The following is an 18,344-nucleotide window of genomic DNA, read 5'->3' on the forward strand; positions in this document are numbered from 1 at the left end:
ATGAAAACATAAAAATATAAAAAGGCAGAAATAGACATAGGAACAATTACTGGATTTTGAAACGTTCGAATGTAGTAGATATTAATTAAAGCGTAATGTTCAGAAAAGAATATTTTGCTATTCGATTTAAACATTTTATTTGGTTTCAACGGCAAGAATTTATTCTTCATTGCTCTCCGATCGATAGAAAGTCAAACATTGTAAAAAGATCAGAAATTTCGTCGGTACAGTCGTTATTTCACGTTTTCCAAGTCGAAGATCGTTCCCCTTTGTACAGACTGAAAGAAGCAGCAAACGTATTCGAATTTTTCGCGAAACGTTCGAGGCTTAATTGTGTTTCGCGTAGGAACTTCTCGCTGTGAATTTACATAGAAATATCAGTCTTATTCCTTTACCTATAATTGAAATAAGCGTAAGAGAATCTCGTCCGATCTCGACGCGACTCTCATGGTGCTAACTAAAATGTAAAATGGCGCTTTCTTTGGTTGTAAATTTAAGGTTTTGCAACAAGGGCGAGCACGATGATAGCTCTCCGAACGAAAGTCGACGTGCACGAATAACACACATTTACGATAATGTAGTAAATAGCAAATACAAGCTAAAACAGTTCCGACTTCCGTGCAAGTCGATTTTCTTACAGGCTAATCGAATAAGTACGAAAATATGACGTATTTTCGTTAGAAAAATATTAATGTAACCCGAGTCATAAATACTAATGAGTATCCTAATTTGTGAAAGCATACGAATGATCGTTCGAAAGCATCGAGTGTAAGAAAATACGCGAGACTACCGTCAACGTTTTGTGGAAACGTTGAAATTTAAGTACTTTTAAATAACGCGATCGACAGAACGACAATTCGATAAATTATCAAATAGAAATATTTTCTGTGTACTCGAACGCGAATTCCTATTATTATGTATTCTTTATATTACTGGTTTTGTACTTTCCGGCATCGCTGTCGTAAGAAAATTCGCGCGCGCGCGTGTAGAGACCACATATGTGGTATATATATATATATATATATATATATATATATATATATATATATGTGTGTGTGTGTGTGTGTAAGTTTCGAACATGCTTTCGTTGACGATCAACTAGAAAACTTCTGGTCCCAAGACAGTTTCAAGCACCGTCACGTTATCGCTTTTTGAAACGAATTTATCGTTCGTTTCGACGATTTGAATCACATTAAGTTCGGCAGATCCAATTAGTTCTCCCACTTTCTGATAGACGTTATCACGAGTACACGATTTATCCGGAGATTCGATACAAGAGATATTCAGTCCTAATTTCATCGCAGTCTCTTCTCTATCGCCCACAGTCTTCAGTATCGACCTTTCGTCGTCGATTCGTTTCTCGCCGAAAGCTTCGAAATTCAGCGAATTCCTGCTAGTTGTATCTTCGTCCAGCTTAATCGCTTTGCCGGTCGACAAACTCCTTTCCTTTTTAATTAAAAGGTTTTTTAGTTCTGGACTCGCCAGAAACGGTTTACACCGTTTAGTGTGTATTTTCATGTTGTCGTGACGGTTGAAAGGTTTGTCGCATCCGGGACAATGAAATCTAACGAGAATCAAACAGATATAATAGTTAAGCCACCGTTTTTATCATCGAGAAGAAGAAACGATATTTGTGCTATCGACGATATATCGATGTTGCAAGCGTTGCCAATGTTAAAAACCGACCTGATCCCACTGTGTACAGCCATATGTGCAGCCAAGTGAGACTGTTGCCCGAACGACTTTCCACAGACATTGCACTTGTATTTCCTAATTCCTTCGTGCTTCAAGAGATGTTCCTTCAGTATTTGGCTGCTCTTGTACACGTTCGGACATAAAGTACATTTGTACTTTGCCGCAGAATGAACCTATAATGTAAATGCTCGATCGATCGTTACAAGTACAAAGGTTTAACAAAATCTAACTTACGTTCTGATGATTGTGCAAAGCTTTTCTAGATTTCATCTGTTTTCCACACAGGTTACACACATAATCTTGCATATGAAGATTCTTGTGATGGGTTTCCAATGCTTCCGCATTCGACAAGTAAGCAGAACATAGTTTGCACATGACGACTTTGTCTTTGTTGTGCACAATCATGTGCGCGCGTAGCTTGCCTCTCGAGGTGAGTCGTTTGCCACAAATTTTACAAATAATATCCTACGTGGTTGAAACGAAAGAATGAATGATATAATTTATAATGGATGCGAACGCGGTACCCGATTTCGCGATCTTTTTATTACCTTCGACGGCTTGTGCGTACCGTTGTGATAACTCAGCATTTGCCTACTAGAGCTCGCGAAATCACAAATCTTGCATTTAAATGGGCGAGCGCCTGTATGAGTATTCATATGTTCTTCCAATAGGACGGCAGTGACGTATTTCTTTTCGCAAAGAATACAAGCAAATGGTTTGATCTTCAAATGACTTTTCCTGATATGGCAACGAACGTTGCTAACAGTTACCGTAGCAAAGTCGCATGCTTTGCATCGAAACGGTTTCATCTGCAGGTGACCCCAAATGTGTACCTATCACGAACATATTACTATAAGTTACCCCGTTGAACTTTGTTTTTCTGTTTTCTTAAGTTCGAACGATCGTTATGTGTTTGAAGAAACGCGATAACAATTTACCTGGCACTTGTCCATCCGAGGATAGAGACTTCCACAGATGTTGCAGCGGATGTTCTTCTTATCGATTACCGTCAAATTGTTGTCTACTTCCGCCGAATCAACGGTCGACATATCGATCATATAGTACGTCTCAATTTCTTCTTTTTGTTCTTCGCTGATCAATTCGGAAATTTTACCGAACGATCGGTCTCTGCTCTTATTCTCGTCGAAGCTATTCTCTCGATACAGATTTTCGGTGTCCCGAACGTGGGAATCACAATCGGAATCATTTTTTATATTATCGTTTGCTACATCCGGTCCAACAACTGCAGCTACAGGATTTCTTCGCGACGATCTTATAACGGTCGCGCGAGTTTCTTCCACGGACGGCGGACGTTCTGATTTTGGATGCTCGGAAGTGTCGCAGGTAGAAACATCAGAATTTTTCGCGTCATCCTCCAATCGAGAACTCGAATGCGCCGATGAGACGATCTTTTCGGTTGTTCGACGTCGATCGATCGTCGATACATTCTCTCCCCGTCCCTCTATCAGCGTGTCGTTTCGAATCGAATCGAGCCGGTTCGACTTTACCTTTTCCTTTTTCTTGTTCTCTACCGATTCACGATAAACCGTTTCTCTCTCAGCGTCTACTTTTTCTTGCTTCACAATTACTGATATCGGTTTGCATTTTCTCGAACGATCTTTCGAACGATCTTTCGAATCGTCTTCCGCCACGCCATCGATTAAAGCGTTTTCTCCATCATTTTTCTTACGGTGCTTACTCGACGATACCGTCGGTATTTTATTTTCCGATAATAATTCGATCTGCGATTTTGAAAAGATCATCTTATCGTTGTTGGTCACCGTTCGATTCGATTTACCGTTTCCGCAAATTGTACGTAGACACTGTCGCTTACGTTGATTTCCATCGCATTCCGTCTCGTCTACGTTTTTCTGCGATTCATATTTCGTATTTAACGCGAAACCAGCTTCTTCCAGTTTCTGTAATTTACTTTCCCTATCGTTTCTGCGCCGCTTCGGTTGCACCAATAAAGGCATCCTATCCTTTACCGTCGCTTTCTTCCTCGAAATATCCTTTTCTAACTTTGGACGTTCGCATTTTCGGCCGGTGTCGTTAATTCGTTCATCCTTCGGCTTTCGCTTCCGAACGATCGAATCGTCCAATTCCGATGGTTTTCTATCGTCTAAAGTAATTCCTTGTAGAATAGTTGGTACATCGGACCGAATATCGTTCGTAGGAACCTTCTTGCCGGGCGACCAAGCTTTCGTTCTCCGTTTCGTCTCGTTCGTCGACGGCAAAGCATTCTCTTTGTCCGATTCGAAATAGTTCTCACAATTCTCGTCGTCCGATATCCTTTCCGACGAGCGTTTCTCGTTCTATTAAACATAAAAGAAAAATCTGAACACACCGTCGATGAACCGAAAGCGCGCCGCGAAGTCTGTAAGGTGGTCCATTTGAAAATATTTTAAGGGAAAGCCAATATAATGCATAAAATTGATAAAAGGAATCGAGTTACATTTTTGCAAAAAGATGCGTAAAGGCAGAGAGCAGGGGTCGGCGGTAGAGTAAGTAAATGTAGGGGCGCGAGTAACACACACACACACACACACACACACACACACACACACACACACACACACACACACACACACACACACACACACACACACACACACACACACACACACACACACACAGAGAGAGAGAGAGAGAGAGAGAGAGAGAGAGAGAGAGAGAGACTTTGATCGGATAAACGCAAACACTATCGCTATATAGCTTACGGATTTCTCGGACAACGAGAGTTCCTCTTGGGTGAGCTGGCAGCAATTGTAGAAGTCGCACATGAACTCCAACGCGCCTATGCATCGCAGGCAAACAACGTGCGGCAATCCGTCGTTCTCTTTTATCTGAAACAATAAGAAATTTCGATGTCCAAAGTCCAGGGAAGAAAAAGTACGTTTAACGAACGGCACGTTCTAGGCACGAGAAAAATTCGAGCAGAGGTAGTAGAGTGCTTCCTCCTGTTCCTCGACCGGGTCTCCTTTAGGATTCAAAGAAGAAAAATGTCGTCGAACGTTCGAAGACAACGCGAAAGATTTCAAAAGTAAATGTAAAAAATCAAAAGAATTTGTATCCATTTTGAAAAATATTTTATCTTTATTAATTAAGAAAAGAGTCGTGGAATCGTTAAACAAATTCTTCTTTATTCTTTATTGTCGAAAAATTATCATGTACGCTTATTATTTTTTACTGGGCATTATCTTAACGACATACGTATTAACAGCTACACTTATGAGAGAATGCAATGCTATCGACAAGTACATTATCTCCTAGATGGAAAAATAGTTCTGGATTAACAAACGCCTCGTACAAAATAGGAGTTATTGCTTACATCTCTATCCGAGGAAAGTGTATACATATAATAATATTATCGAGATGTTAATATCTTTCGAGCGATATCGGCTAATCGTTTTCGTGTTAACAACTTTCTATTTCTCATTGCCGGTCATTTTCCCGAGGAAAAGTAACAACTCGCGATCGTAGGAAAATTCTCTGCGCTCTCGACTCTCGAATCGCGAAGTGCGACGCTCCGGCTGACCCAGGTATACGCGACGCGTTCGATTCGTAAAAAAAGATATGTTTCTCGCAGTACCGGCCGTAAATGTAACAGTTCATCGGTATTTCGCGCGCGCGCGCGAGCATCGTTCTTTCTCCTAGAAAACCGAAAAACGAACTCGCAGCTACGGCAACGGCAGCGTACACGCCGATGGCGGTCAACGATAAATGCTACACGAATAGGATTCCCGATCGATAGGATCTTTTTGTTCCTTTTTCGTTACTTTTAAATAGTTAATATCAAAACGTCATCGATAAATAACAGGTCGATGTCCTGGTTCATGCGATACACGTAACAATTACTCTAAGGCTCGAACCCGACCGTTCCGTTTTAAGGCCAAGAGGTCAACTTTCAAACGCGATCGATCGAAATTGACGTCCTTTTCCGAGGAAGATCGACATTATCAACGCTTTTCCCGAACATTAACGCTTATACAACGTTGAAACGATACATGCGTGTATTGCGCGATACATACTATACACACACACACATATATATATATATATATATATATATATATATATATATATATATATATATATAAAGTTTTTCAAGGCACTTGCGTACAATTTCCACGTTCTCGGTAGATCACATACAAGTTTCGCAGCACGATTTACGGTGGTCGCTATTTTTACATTGTAATCTCCACTAGTTTTCACGTGGAATCCAGCAAAAACGGTTCAACGGACCGTCGTCCGTGTTTTTCGCGAAAGACGATCTCGTTCGAACAAGTATACTCGAGTGATTTCCACAAAATTCTTTTTACCGGATCGTTGCGCGCATAGGTATATAATATAGCATAGGATCGACCGGTTCGAAAAGAACACCTTGGTCGTGGACGCTCGTCCGGATCTGGTTAAGATCGTTCGAGTTTTCCGATGCAGAGTCCTTTTCAAACTCGACAAACGGTAGTATGTACATATAAAATAGTCTCGCGTGTAAAATATAATCGAAAATAGAGTAAAATACACCTTGCACGTGTATCGTGTAAAAATGTTCCAGTTCGTCTAAAAACAGCTGTGTAAAAATAGATAGAAAATATTTTGTTGTACCCTTTCTAGCCAGGGTACTCTCGTTTTATGGAAGCCCTATCCATGCTGTACTCACAATTTTCAAAAAATCAAGCTATCTTAGGAAGCTAACTGTGCGGTAAACGTACAAAAATTTCAAATTATAACGTTCCATCGAATAACATTCCTTCGGCTTCCTTATTATCGGGGATTCTGTTCGTTTGTTTCTAGTATACGCGAATGATTCGCCCAACGCGTAAAATATTCTGTTAGAGCTATTCGATTGGAAAAATATGACGACGCGCGTCGTTTTTAATAATATTTCATCGATTCGATTCGAGTTTTTACAGTTTCGACAGAGAATTTATTGCGCGAATTGATAGCGCGTTCACGTGTTAACAATGTATTACAAGTAAATGGAAAGAATACTTAAAAAAAGATGTCGGCGCTTTCTTAAATGCACACTTGCTACATTATATACAAAACAAGACTGATGCACCAAAAAAAAAGAAAGAAAAAGAAAGAAAAAAGAAAAAAAAAAGAAAAGAATTATCGTTGTCCTGCCCGACTGGTATATGGTAATACGTGTTAATAAAAGTCAAACTTGAAAACAAGGAGCTCCCGCGATACTCTAGGCCTAACGATATTATCGGTGATATCGCTTTGGTTCCCCCCTCCGTCGAAGAGAGATTCCATCGCGACGATCGCCGTAATCGTGATATCCTAAAAGTGTCGGTTCATTTTCCAAGTACATCATTCTACAACGAGAAACAACAAGTGGAGTGTAAAAGATTATGGGACAGCTAGTCCGTAACAAAAATTGAATTTCGAACGTAATGAAACGGCTCTCTCGTGTCCATCGCTGTACACGGAGCGTATGCCTAGGTGGCTAGATAGAAATTAGATAGAAATTAGATAGAAATTAGGTAGAATTTGGATAGATGTTCGCGAATGTCGGACCTGTTATTTTTCGTTGGACACGGTGGAAATCGTGTTCGCGCCAGCATTCTGCTGTTTAATAATACCAGTCTTTTTATCCTCAAAATGTCTTTTTCTATGCACCTTCATGTTGTCACGCCTATTAAATTTTCGCCCGCATTCCGGACAGGCGTGTTTCTTTTCGCCGTGCACGTGCCGATGTGCGGCCAAGTGACTAGCTTGGGCGAATCTCGCGCCACACTTTTGGCAGATATGTTTTCTCAACCCCTCGTGTTTCAGTAGATGTTCGTTCAGGAATGCTTTCGACGCGTATCTATTGTTACAGATGTTGCATACAAAAGGCTTAGGATTGGTGTGCTGCAAAACATGAGCTTTGTATTTCGACGCAACTTTGAACGTTTTGCTACACACCTCGCAAGTGTAGGTAGTCGCGTGACGCGTCTTGATGTGTTCGTTTAAAACTGAAAGACTCGAGTAGAGATTATAGCAAAATCGGCACCTGAAATTCCGACGATTTTTCAGATGAACGCTAGCGATGTGACTCAACAATCTCGTACGATACGGGAACACTTTGCCGCAATACTCGCAAGCCAAATTCTGCGGGGGTAAATGTGATTTCATGTGTATCTGCAACGATACTTTGTGATGGTAACTTTGCCCGCAATCCGTGCAAGAATACGGCCTCACGCCTTTGTGCACGTTGTCGTGCTCCATCAAGTAAAATTTCGATTTGAACCTCTTTGGACATTTCGGGCATTGTATCGGTCTAGGATTGGTATGCGAACAACGTATGTGTTTCATCACGTCGGACTTGCATACGAATTTGGCATTGCATAAAATACACGTGTACTGCTTAATCCCCAGATGCGTTTTCACATGAACCATACATTTGTCTTTGCGTTCGTAGAATTTGCAGCACAGCTTACACGAGTAACCGTTTTGATTATCCGTTACGATATGTTCGACGTTGTCGTCCACGCGAATTTCCTCTCCATCGATCTTAAACAATTCTTCCGGATTCTGAGAAGCTTGCCATTTTTGCTCGAATTCGGCAGAGTCCTTCGACTTTGTTGAATTACCATTCTTCAAACTGCTGTTGATAATAGTGTTTATTATACTATTCACTTCTACGCAACTTTGATTCTGTAGAAGACCAACGATAGATTCGTCTACTAAACACGAGCCTTGGTCTGGAAATACTCTGGCTCGTACCGTCGCAACATCGTCGCTCTCCTTTTTACATAATTCTACCGTGAAACTGATATCTTCTGTATCGTTGCTTTGGTTCCTCGATTCCTTCGCGGACACTTCTATGTTCGGCGAGTTCGATACGATGGTCAGAAGCTTGTTTAAAGCCGACGTTGGAATTTGTATGGTGTTCGGATCTTGTTGCTTTCCCGCTTCGCGGCTCACGCTTATTTCCGCACCGGTATTACCATGACTCCTAAGCCTGTTCGCGATCGGTGTGTCGGTTGTTACCTCGTTCGTGGAAGTTGTATCTGTATTTTGCCTACTTCTCAACCATCTCGTGGGAGTTGTTTCGGTGCTTTGTACAATTTGTATATTCTCTGTGTTATCCTCCGTTGTGCTTTGATCGGTGGTTTGATCTTTAGTAGCTTCGTTGTTACTATTGTTACTATTGTTATTATTATTATTATTATTATTATTATTATTATTATTACCGTTGTTGTTACTATTACTATTATTCGCTTGTTGATGTTGACTGCGTAAATTTCTCTGAGTCTTCGCTGTTGTTTTCGAAACACGTTGTGCTACTTCTTTGACGCTTTCCTTGGCTGGAGGATTAAGATTTTTGTCGATGTCGTTGTTGTTATTGTTCGTTGACGTGCTCGGTGTTGTTTCTTCAGTCTTTACTTCGGCCTAGGGATAAATTGAAATGTAGATAGAAATGGGTACCAGAGAAAATTTACTAATTTATATGGTAAGAAAACTCTAATTTGGTATACGGGCATGTAATCGTGTAGTTCTATTCGAACGAAAATCACAACTTTCTAAAGGAAGAGCAGCCGATATACCAAATTGCTTTTTCTTCTCCGCTTAATTGTATCTCTAATTAAAGTAATACAAAAAACATGAGCTGCATGCTCCGGTGGCATCACGATCGAGCGGTAGAGCTGTGCATTAAAATGGAATACGAACTTACAATCTCTGTTAGGGGTGGTAGATTGTATCGATCGCGTAACACTTGTTGGGTGCGAAGACACTCCTCTTGGAAGTCGCAAACGAATTCGAGCTTGCCCAGACACTGAACACAGATCGCCTTGGGCAGAGGATCCCTCTCATCTATCTGTGATTCAAACAAAATTCCTAAATACTAAATATGATACGATTTGAATTTTTTTTAATCCAATTCCATACTATACTCGTTTCGACAGATTTGAAAAATCTCTTAATTCTTATATAGAGTCGTATTTGAAAACCGACGATACTCGATCCGGTATGAACCCTACCGCTCTGTAGATATACCACTGATAAAATTGTCGACTGTGATCTGGTACCCATTTTAGCGTTACATAGCGTCGAGCTTATCATCTATCCCTACAACGAATTATCGCTCGAACAACTTATTACAAGATATACTGTACGAAAATATCAACGACACAAAATATAAAGCATTTCTAATTTAAGAATTTTATACAATCTTATACAATATATATATAACTACTACGGTGTAACATGCAATTTCCAATACATCGTTTAATTCTCGCATAAACTTTAAGGCTTATTTCTATTTCGAGGTATTGTTGATCTTTCGATAAGGGGAATCGAATAAAATATCGATGACACTGTTGTCCGTGTGAAAAATCAAATTGTAAAAAAAACGAGAAACTTCCAAATTTTTGTTTAAATCGACGTGGAAAAGTATGTGTTCTTTCTGCATAGATATCTATCTACAGTCTAATTAAAATGTAATAAGAAACTTTCCATTCCTGTTTGCTTATATTCAAATAAATACATGGAGAAATAGAGATAAGATTGATCGTTTATAAAGATATAGAGAAAAAAGCTTGAAATCGATGGGAGAAAAGACAAAGTAATAAATGAAAGAGAACATCTTTTTTTCGCATACTCTTCTCTTCTCCCCCGGCCATTTTTCTAACCCCCTCCTCTGGAATGGAACTTGGGCCCGAAGACCCCATGACACACCTCGCATTTACTCACCAGAATGTTGATTTTCGAATGAATCTTCAAGCCTAAAAATCTCTTGGTGCCTTCTTCGCTGAACACATCGATATATATGCTTTCATACTGGCCGCAAAGTCGACAAATCTGCGCCTCTCCCTCCCCTAGCTCCATTTTTGTTTACGTTGAAGGCTGCCTGAATACGCTTTCGACTACTTGGATCCACACCGAAAAATTTTGGCCTTGCGCGACTGGTGCTGGTCCGTACTATCTGGTCGATCCCCGATCACCAGTCGAGCACCAGCTACCAGCCCCAGCGATACCACGTTTCCTGGCCTTCGCTTTTTCCCGACGAAACAAACATAAAGAATAAACAAAAGACTAAATTCTAACGTTAGCGTTACTACTTGCTTGTTGGTCTGGCACGGGGATGTAGCCGCGTTCGAGTCAGACCAGCACACATTCGCTATATACCCCTCCCCTCTCGTCTTCCTTCGACGCCTAGCGACCGTATGAATTCCGACCAATCGACTCTGCCCTTTTTCACTTTATGCGTTCGCTTTCGTTGCGATTGGTTCCGTTGCCAGCCGCGCTCTAGACGGCTTCTACTTAAAACTACTGTACAGCATATACGCGTATGCATCTCTATTCGCTTTAGATTCACGATATTCGCAGTTTTTCTATCTGCTTTCGGCGACTATGAACGAACATTCACACTATTTTTTCCACTGAAAAGTTTATACGAGTACGAAACAATCGGAAAATTCACATGCCCCGTTACAGGAAGTACAGATTGCATGCGCACTTGTTTCTAAAGAATACCAACCTTCGTAATATTTATAAAGTTGGTATTCGATGATAGAATTGTACAAATATGTACATATGTATGCCTCTATATACCTTAATCTATATCGTTTAAGGTACATACAGTGCGATGTCGCCCTAATCGAAATCGTCGCCATCTAATTAATCCCTATAATCGCGGTACCGCGCGCGTACTTGAATTCGGAATAAAATAGGAACCGAATCGCGATCGTAATCTCCTCGAAACAGTTCTCATAATCAACTTGCCCGCGAAACGGCGTTTTCGGATACTGGGCAGAAATGTACTGCAGGATGATGGAGTGAGAGAGAGAGAGAGAGAGGGGACCAAAGTGTGCTAGCAACACTGCCATTGGAAATTGCCATTGAAATCCATTGGCATCATCCAATCCCATTTCTTAGATCTTCTCTCCGCCATTCTGCAGCATATTTCAGACCAGTCACCCAGTCATTGAAAATGGATGCACTGTCGCGGTCGCGGGCAAGTTAATTCCGAGCCATGCCTTAAAACATAACTAGAGATAAAGAATGTCGCTATCAGATTAGAGGGCATTAGAGGATCGCGCTCGAGTAGGATAAATAATAGAAAGGAATGCTAGCAGTAAGAGCGGTAAAGGAGCGGGAACACTTGGAATGTGGAATCAGAACCTCTTAATCGAAGGACATAAAATATCGGTTTAAACAAGAGGCTTTCATCGGAGGAATTTAACAGTAATGACAAATGACCAGTATGTAGCAGGATTATTAGTAAACGGATTACGATTTGGATGGAAGCCGTTCTCTCATGGGTTACCGTTGCTGTGAGCATGTGGGACCTGGTGGGACCTACACAGTACGCGAATTACCGCAGGTTACTGTAAATTGTAACCTGTAACCTGTAATCCCCCTGTAATCCGACTTGGTTAATCGAATTTTGTTCATGATCCCTGAGTGAACAACGACGGTCATCGTATGGTACGTATCACGTTGTCCTACACGTGCACGTGAACAGTTCTGTGCCCTTGTTTAATGTCATAATTTTATCATTGCGGACTGTTCGATGTCCGTATAGCGCTAATTAAGCTAGTGGCAAAATGCTAAAACTGTTTGTGAAAATCGACTGTCGGTAATTTGGCTAACAGGTTGAGCGTTTTGCCACTAGCCCAATTGGCGCTGTTGGAGCTTCATTTTTTTTCTACGAAAGAACCGCCACAATCGTCCACATATGCTCGATCGTGCACAATGCAAGATCATCTAAAAACATTAACTATGTGGACAAATTAGGACATAGAAAACTAAACCAAGGGCACAGAACTGTTCAGAAGAATCTGGTGCATCCTGTAAGAATACCAAATAACAACAACACAAAATATACATAATTAGTTAACATAATAGTCGATCAAACTTCAGAGAGCAATTAATTACGTTTCGCAGTGTTGTCATTTGTTTTTTTTTTATACTTTATACTTACAATTCCGTATCCTTGATTTAATTTTGTATGCCCTAATTTTGTCAAAATCAATTTCTTTTTTTGTAGGGTCTCTAATTTTACGAGGTAGATAATCCGTGCCGTATTTTACATAGTACTTCATAGTAAGAATAGAGAAAGAATCTTGTGCTCTCGTTATTTTCAACAAGTAAACAAATTAACTCTATTTGCACATTATTATTTGTTTTAGGTCCAAGGATTATGGGGGTACCAACGAGTACATTCTGATTCATAATAATTACGATAAATTACTAGAAAAGTAAATATTAGAAGAAGTTGACTAACTGAAAATAAACTTTGTGAAGAAAAAGAAAATAAATACTAGATTGTTGTAACAAAAAGAAATAGAAAAGAAGAAAAAATAAATAAAACTAAAAAAAGGGTTTAAGATTTTATTCGCGATTCGTTTCGTAAATACATGAACATTACTTGTGAATTTAGTTCATACTATTAAATTTGATTCGCTCGCATATGCAACTACTGCGGTATTATCGTTTGTCCGCGTATGCAATTAAAGCAGGAAGAAAATTTAATATGGTTGAAACAGTTGAAAAAAAGAGAAGGAGAGAAAGAACCGGACTAATCTGAACATTTTCCAAGTATGTAGCATTTAAGACTAAAGACAGAATGTTCTTGAGAAATATTTGTTCGCGCAGCGCAGTCGAATCAAGTCGAATGCAGCAGTGGACTGCGGACTGCGGTAACCGATGCCGCATCGTAGCGATACGATCAGCATCAGCATTCACTTTCTATACATATGTATATAGCTACGAGAAAATGGCAGCTACACACATACATACATACATGCATACATAGAATAGACAAATACGAACACGCGAAGCGAACAGATGGAAGGACCAGAGCGCGCAGATACGTGGTTGGAAAAGCGCATGAGTGCAGAGAGCATAGGCGGTCGAACGGATCGTCGCGAATGGTCGCGAATGCTCAGCCCTCGTGAATCGTAGCAGCGATTAACGATAGGCACGAGTGGGGTGCATCCTTGAGATAGAGAGAAGCGACTTGGCAATCGACGGCCGGTGGTGGTTTAAGTAAACTGTGATAAGACTGATTTCTATAGTGTGAATTGTAGATAGTCGCGGTCGCAGTAGCAATCTCGATCGCAAATCGCAATTATAGTCACAGTGGCGGTGACAGTGACAGTCGCAGTCGCAGTCGCAGTCGCAGTCGCAGTCGCAATCACGGTCGCAATCACGGTCGCGATCACGGTCGCGATCACGATCAGAGTCACAGCCGCTAAATTTATAAGAGACTCAACCAAGACGAAGTCGGCCGTTTTGCAATGGAGTTGCGCGAAGTGAATCGCACTTTTGAAGCTGCGGAAGAGACTGCAGAACTTTTGCCATCCTCGCATCACGATAATTCGGAAGTCGAGAGCTATTTCATCGAATACGCGATTCAGAAAGAAATAATTAATCGTAACCGATGCCCTGCCAGCCGTCGTTTGCTCAGTCAAAGTGCTCATCTGGCAGATTTTAATCTTGCCAACGGTAATCATCAGAAGGTGGTGTATCGCGTTTAGAAATCTATATACTCGTTCGATTTTGATACGTTTACGCGTCGATGCTAAAACACCATTGGAATCTGTGTTTCTTCGAAAAATTTGCATCGCGTCGAACGCGGAGGGGAGGCACATCTTTTTTCTTTTCGTTGTTTCTAATCTGTACGGTTAAGGCACACACGCAACCGTGCGAGTCCGGCGCATAAATTGTTAGAACGAAAAAGAAAGAGAGGAAAAGGAATCAACACGAGAAAGATCGAGACTCGCGTTACATTTAATATTGTGCGCCGAATGGGATAACGGATGAAGTATTTTTTCAGGACTCGCCATGCATCGGAATCAGTATGATACACACGTCGAACGCGAATTGGCCTCCTTCCAGGAAAAGAGAGGAGGCGAAAGCTTTGGAAAATCTTCGGAAAAGAGTGGAACAATCGAAGTTGTACAAAGCGACTAGGAATACCGACACTTGCGGATCGACATCTATTTCTTTGGTTTTGAACGACAATCGTACGGAGCAACTCGATAATCGGCCGAAGCTTTTGAAAAAGGTGAGACAACGAAACTCGGCGATGTAGATCGAATTTGTAGGATGCTGTTCGAAAATGAAACGGACGCCTAGACGATTGGTTATTCGAAACGGTACATTTTTACTGGTCCTGCTCTTTTTTTCCATCGGTACCACGTATATATAGATCCTGAGTAACAGACCGATGAGTATCGCGCACGACAGTAACGATCTGGAGACTGACTGGCGAGACAGCGAATTTATTACGGAATGTTTATGCTGGCACAATGTCTATCGACAGAGGCACAACGCGCCACCGTTGACGATGTCGCCGCAGGTAAGAAGCCACCGTCGCTACGAGAAACGATGACGATAGAGCTTAGACTTGGACGATCGGGTACCGATCGCGGAAGTTCACGAAAATACCATGAACGATCGTCGGACATCGGCGGATCGAATTCAATTCAATTCAATTCAATCGCGTCTAATAAACGCAAATCGCGAATGTAATCGAATGAAATCAAATGAAATCGAACGACGAAGGAAATCTATCGCCGTGCACGCTAATGTTTCACGTTGATACATCGCGTCCATAATATATCGTACTATCGGACATACGAGACACATCGATTTGACCAATTTTCGCCTATATTTACAGTTGTGCGAGTACGCTCAAACGTGGGCTAATCATTTGGCCCACACAAACACATTTTATTATAGAAATGATCGCGAGGTGGGACAGAATCTTTACTGCCGTCCCGGTGGTGCAGTTCCTACGGATGTAACGGGACAGGACGTTGCATCCTACTGGTATTCCGCGGTGAAGCAGTACAATTTCGTAAAGGAACCCGATATTCTCCATGCCAACGTGAACGCAGGTATCTCGTGAATTATTTTACTCGTGCGTCGCGAATTCTGCTCGAGACAAAGATCATTTTATAATTTCGTATCGTTGCAGGCCATTTTACACAGTTGATTTGGGCGAGCAGTCGATATTTCGGAGTTGGAAAAGCTCGCAGTCGAAGCGGAAAAGTGATCGTTGTTGCGAATTATCAACCGGTTGGCAACATATCCGGACAATTTCAGAGTAACGTTTTGCCACCTTTGCCCGAAAACATAAATATGGGCTTGTCGCCTCCGCCGCCGCCGCCGCCACCGCCGCCACCGCCACCGCTTCAGACGTCCGCTCCGGTGAAAATGTTTCGAGAACATTATCTTGCGTCCGATTCGCCACCGCCGGCATCCTCCTCGGTACCACTTTCGGATACCGCGTCGACGGACAGCGATCGGTCTTCCGTCAGTTCCACGCAATAATATAGACGGCCGAATTGCCTGTTCTGCGTTTGCACGCGCGGATGGGACGGTCGTTGATCAGTTTTTTGATATCCTCGTTTTTTCTCTTGCCCAACGATCTTTCTACCCATACCGAGTTTTTAATACACACGAGTCTCTTTATACCTCGAAACTCTTTATCGTTTATACGTCTCTTCTCGCTTGTTTTCTTTCGCGTTTCCATATTCTTTCTTCGTTTCTTAACCTCTCTTTCCCTCTGCTTCGTAATTCGCAACGCGTTCGAAAAGCGCCGAGTACATGCACACCGAGAAACGACATTTTTATTCGAGCAGAGACCGACGAACTAAAGGAAAGAAATACGCTTATATTGTACGTAAACTAACGAGTAAACAGGCGAGACACGAATACACACGTGTAAATACATACGTATCCGTGTTTGTATATTTCGAACGACGAGAAGGATTTTCCCTCGAAGGGAGGAAGAAAGAGGAAATAGAAAAGAAGAAGGAAGCAAAATGGAGGAAAGATGATAGCGGGAGAAGAGAGTAAAGGGGTAAAGGAAGAGACGACGAACAACCGAAACCGAGAACGTATATAGGGGGTGTAGTTAAGAGTCGCGTGTTCTTACGATGAAACGAATAAGATTCGACGATCGACTCGAAGTTACTCTGTAACCAGACTCCTAATCGCGATCGATGAATCGCTCGTTCGGCCTGTTTCGATCGCGTGTTTCACACGTGTAATCTCCGGACAGTATACGTAAAAAACCTGGCCCACGTTTCGGATACGGATCGATCGAAAAACATTGGATTCGAATAAACGATCCAAGCGCTTGTAAAACCAATGTAACAGAAACTAATGTGTGCTCGATACGTTAAAAAGAAATCCGCGCTGGCAGTATTTGTCACCGGGTGATCAACGACGACGATGTTCAATGACGACAAGGGCCTCCAAATAGACAACAAATATTTTATATGACGTTCTTGTAATATTATTGTAAACCGTATAGCATGTCGGCGAACGGTAACACCGTTCGAAGACGAGTAGGTAAATTGAGAAATCGGTATTATCGACTCACCGAGCGCTGACAAAAATATCGTTAAACTATCAGAGTCTACGCGGTCGACTGTGTTATATCTTTTTGAGTTAATCTTGATAGTTGTATAATAGTTTTATTACATGGACGCGTTCGTTATGCGTTGAGCGTAATTTTCTTATTTACCGATATCGATGTGCACGGTGATCGACTCTACTTACGCTATCTACGAACGCTATGATCTTTACGATCGCTACGATCCATACGATCTACCGCGATCGCTAGAATGCATCGCATAGAAACGCCGCTTCTTTGTACGTATACATGTATGTATTGCATTGTACTTTGCATTGCGACTATTACGGTGATATTGTGAGAAGAATGATCGCGAACGAATACCAAAATCCCTAGTCGTTTAGCGTGAATCCATGTGTACGCGTTATGCGTTACGTTACGGGAGACAAATTGATCGGAATCGACGCGTTTCGTTGATGTCGAAGCGCATCGATAACGACAACATGATCGAGAGTACGTACTACGCTTTGTTCTGAGAATCGTTGATATATTATACATATATATATTGTCGTTATCGATGCGCTTCGACATCAACGAAACGCGTTATATATATATATGATATATTATATATATAGTTATGTGCGTACAAAATTACCAAAATAGCGGTATTATCGAGGGGCCTTACCATGATCGGGCTCCTTAGTCGAGCAAGCAATCAAACTGGCGCGTGTCGCTTACGAGTATAGAAATTGTACGAATTCGACTCATAATTAGACCATAAATCTAACAATCTATACAGGCGTCTGATAAAATTAGATAAATTTTAATTATACGCGCTTACGATTACTTTTCCAGGAAATATACTTTTTATGAAAATTCATTTTTTACCTCGTAACTTCCTATTACCTTTTACCTTTTACCTTTCACCTTTCACCTTTCACCTTTTACCTTTCGTCGTTTCTCCTTTTACATGTCGCATCGGAATTGGTAAGGATTATTGCAAGTACGATATGCGTGAAATACAAGTGGGGATCTACTTCAACGAGGCCGATTAACGATAAGTTTCGAATAAACTGCCATGTGGTTTAGGCGTTGACGCCCTCCGTGGTATAACTTGCAAACTGTTGTTAGCCGAACGATATTCGTATAAAAATGTGGAAATTTCATAAAGTTTGTCAAAGGAAGCTGCAACAGCAACACCGATTATAATTATCATCGAATAATATTTATATGTAACTACCAGAATACACGAAGTATGAAAAATTGATACATCTACAGAATGTAACACGTGCCACATACAATTTTCCATTGTAGCCCAGCGTCGACAGTTACATGCGCG

At 41.3% G+C, this 18,344-nt stretch overlaps 2 protein-coding genes across 3 annotated transcripts; one reads left to right on the plus strand and one right to left on the minus strand.

The window, feature by feature from the left end:
- Positions 1-112: 112 nt before the first annotated feature.
- On the minus strand, positions 113-11,440 carry LOC117217995 (uncharacterized). Of its 2 annotated transcripts, XM_076520268.1 has the most exons (7): positions 10,384-11,440; positions 4,416-4,541; positions 2,634-4,010; positions 2,244-2,528; positions 1,930-2,160; positions 1,687-1,868; positions 113-1,564 (listed from the first exon to the last, which is right to left on the minus strand). In XM_076520268.1, the coding sequence occupies exons 1-7, from the start codon at positions 10,516-10,518 to the stop codon at positions 1,099-1,101; spliced, it is 2,802 nt and encodes a 933-aa protein (XP_076376383.1). In that variant the 5' UTR covers positions 10,519-11,440; the 3' UTR covers positions 113-1,098. The 2 variants fall into 2 exon arrangements, with proteins under 2 accessions (XP_076376383.1, XP_033321852.2); XM_033465961.2 differs by lacking the exons at positions 113-1,564; positions 1,687-1,868; positions 1,930-2,160; ... (1 more) ...; positions 2,634-4,010; positions 4,416-4,541 and adding exons at positions 4,819-9,081; positions 9,365-9,508 and having other exon boundaries at positions 10,384-11,431.
- A 1,803-nt stretch (positions 11,441-13,243) lies between these two features.
- LOC117218039 (uncharacterized) lies at positions 13,244-17,885 on the plus strand. Its single transcript, XM_033466053.2, has 5 exons — positions 13,244-14,156; positions 14,474-14,704; positions 14,849-14,998; positions 15,320-15,539; positions 15,620-17,885. The coding sequence occupies exons 1-5, from the start codon at positions 13,935-13,937 to the stop codon at positions 15,973-15,975; spliced, it is 1,179 nt and encodes a 392-aa protein (XP_033321944.1). The 5' UTR covers positions 13,244-13,934; the 3' UTR covers positions 15,976-17,885.
- Positions 17,886-18,344: the final 459 nt, after the last annotated feature.

The sequence above is a fragment of the Megalopta genalis genome, chromosome 1 (assembly GCF_051020955.1).
Source record: "Megalopta genalis isolate 19385.01 chromosome 1, iyMegGena1_principal, whole genome shotgun sequence".
NCBI classification, from domain to species: domain Eukaryota; kingdom Metazoa; phylum Arthropoda; class Insecta; order Hymenoptera; family Halictidae; genus Megalopta; species Megalopta genalis.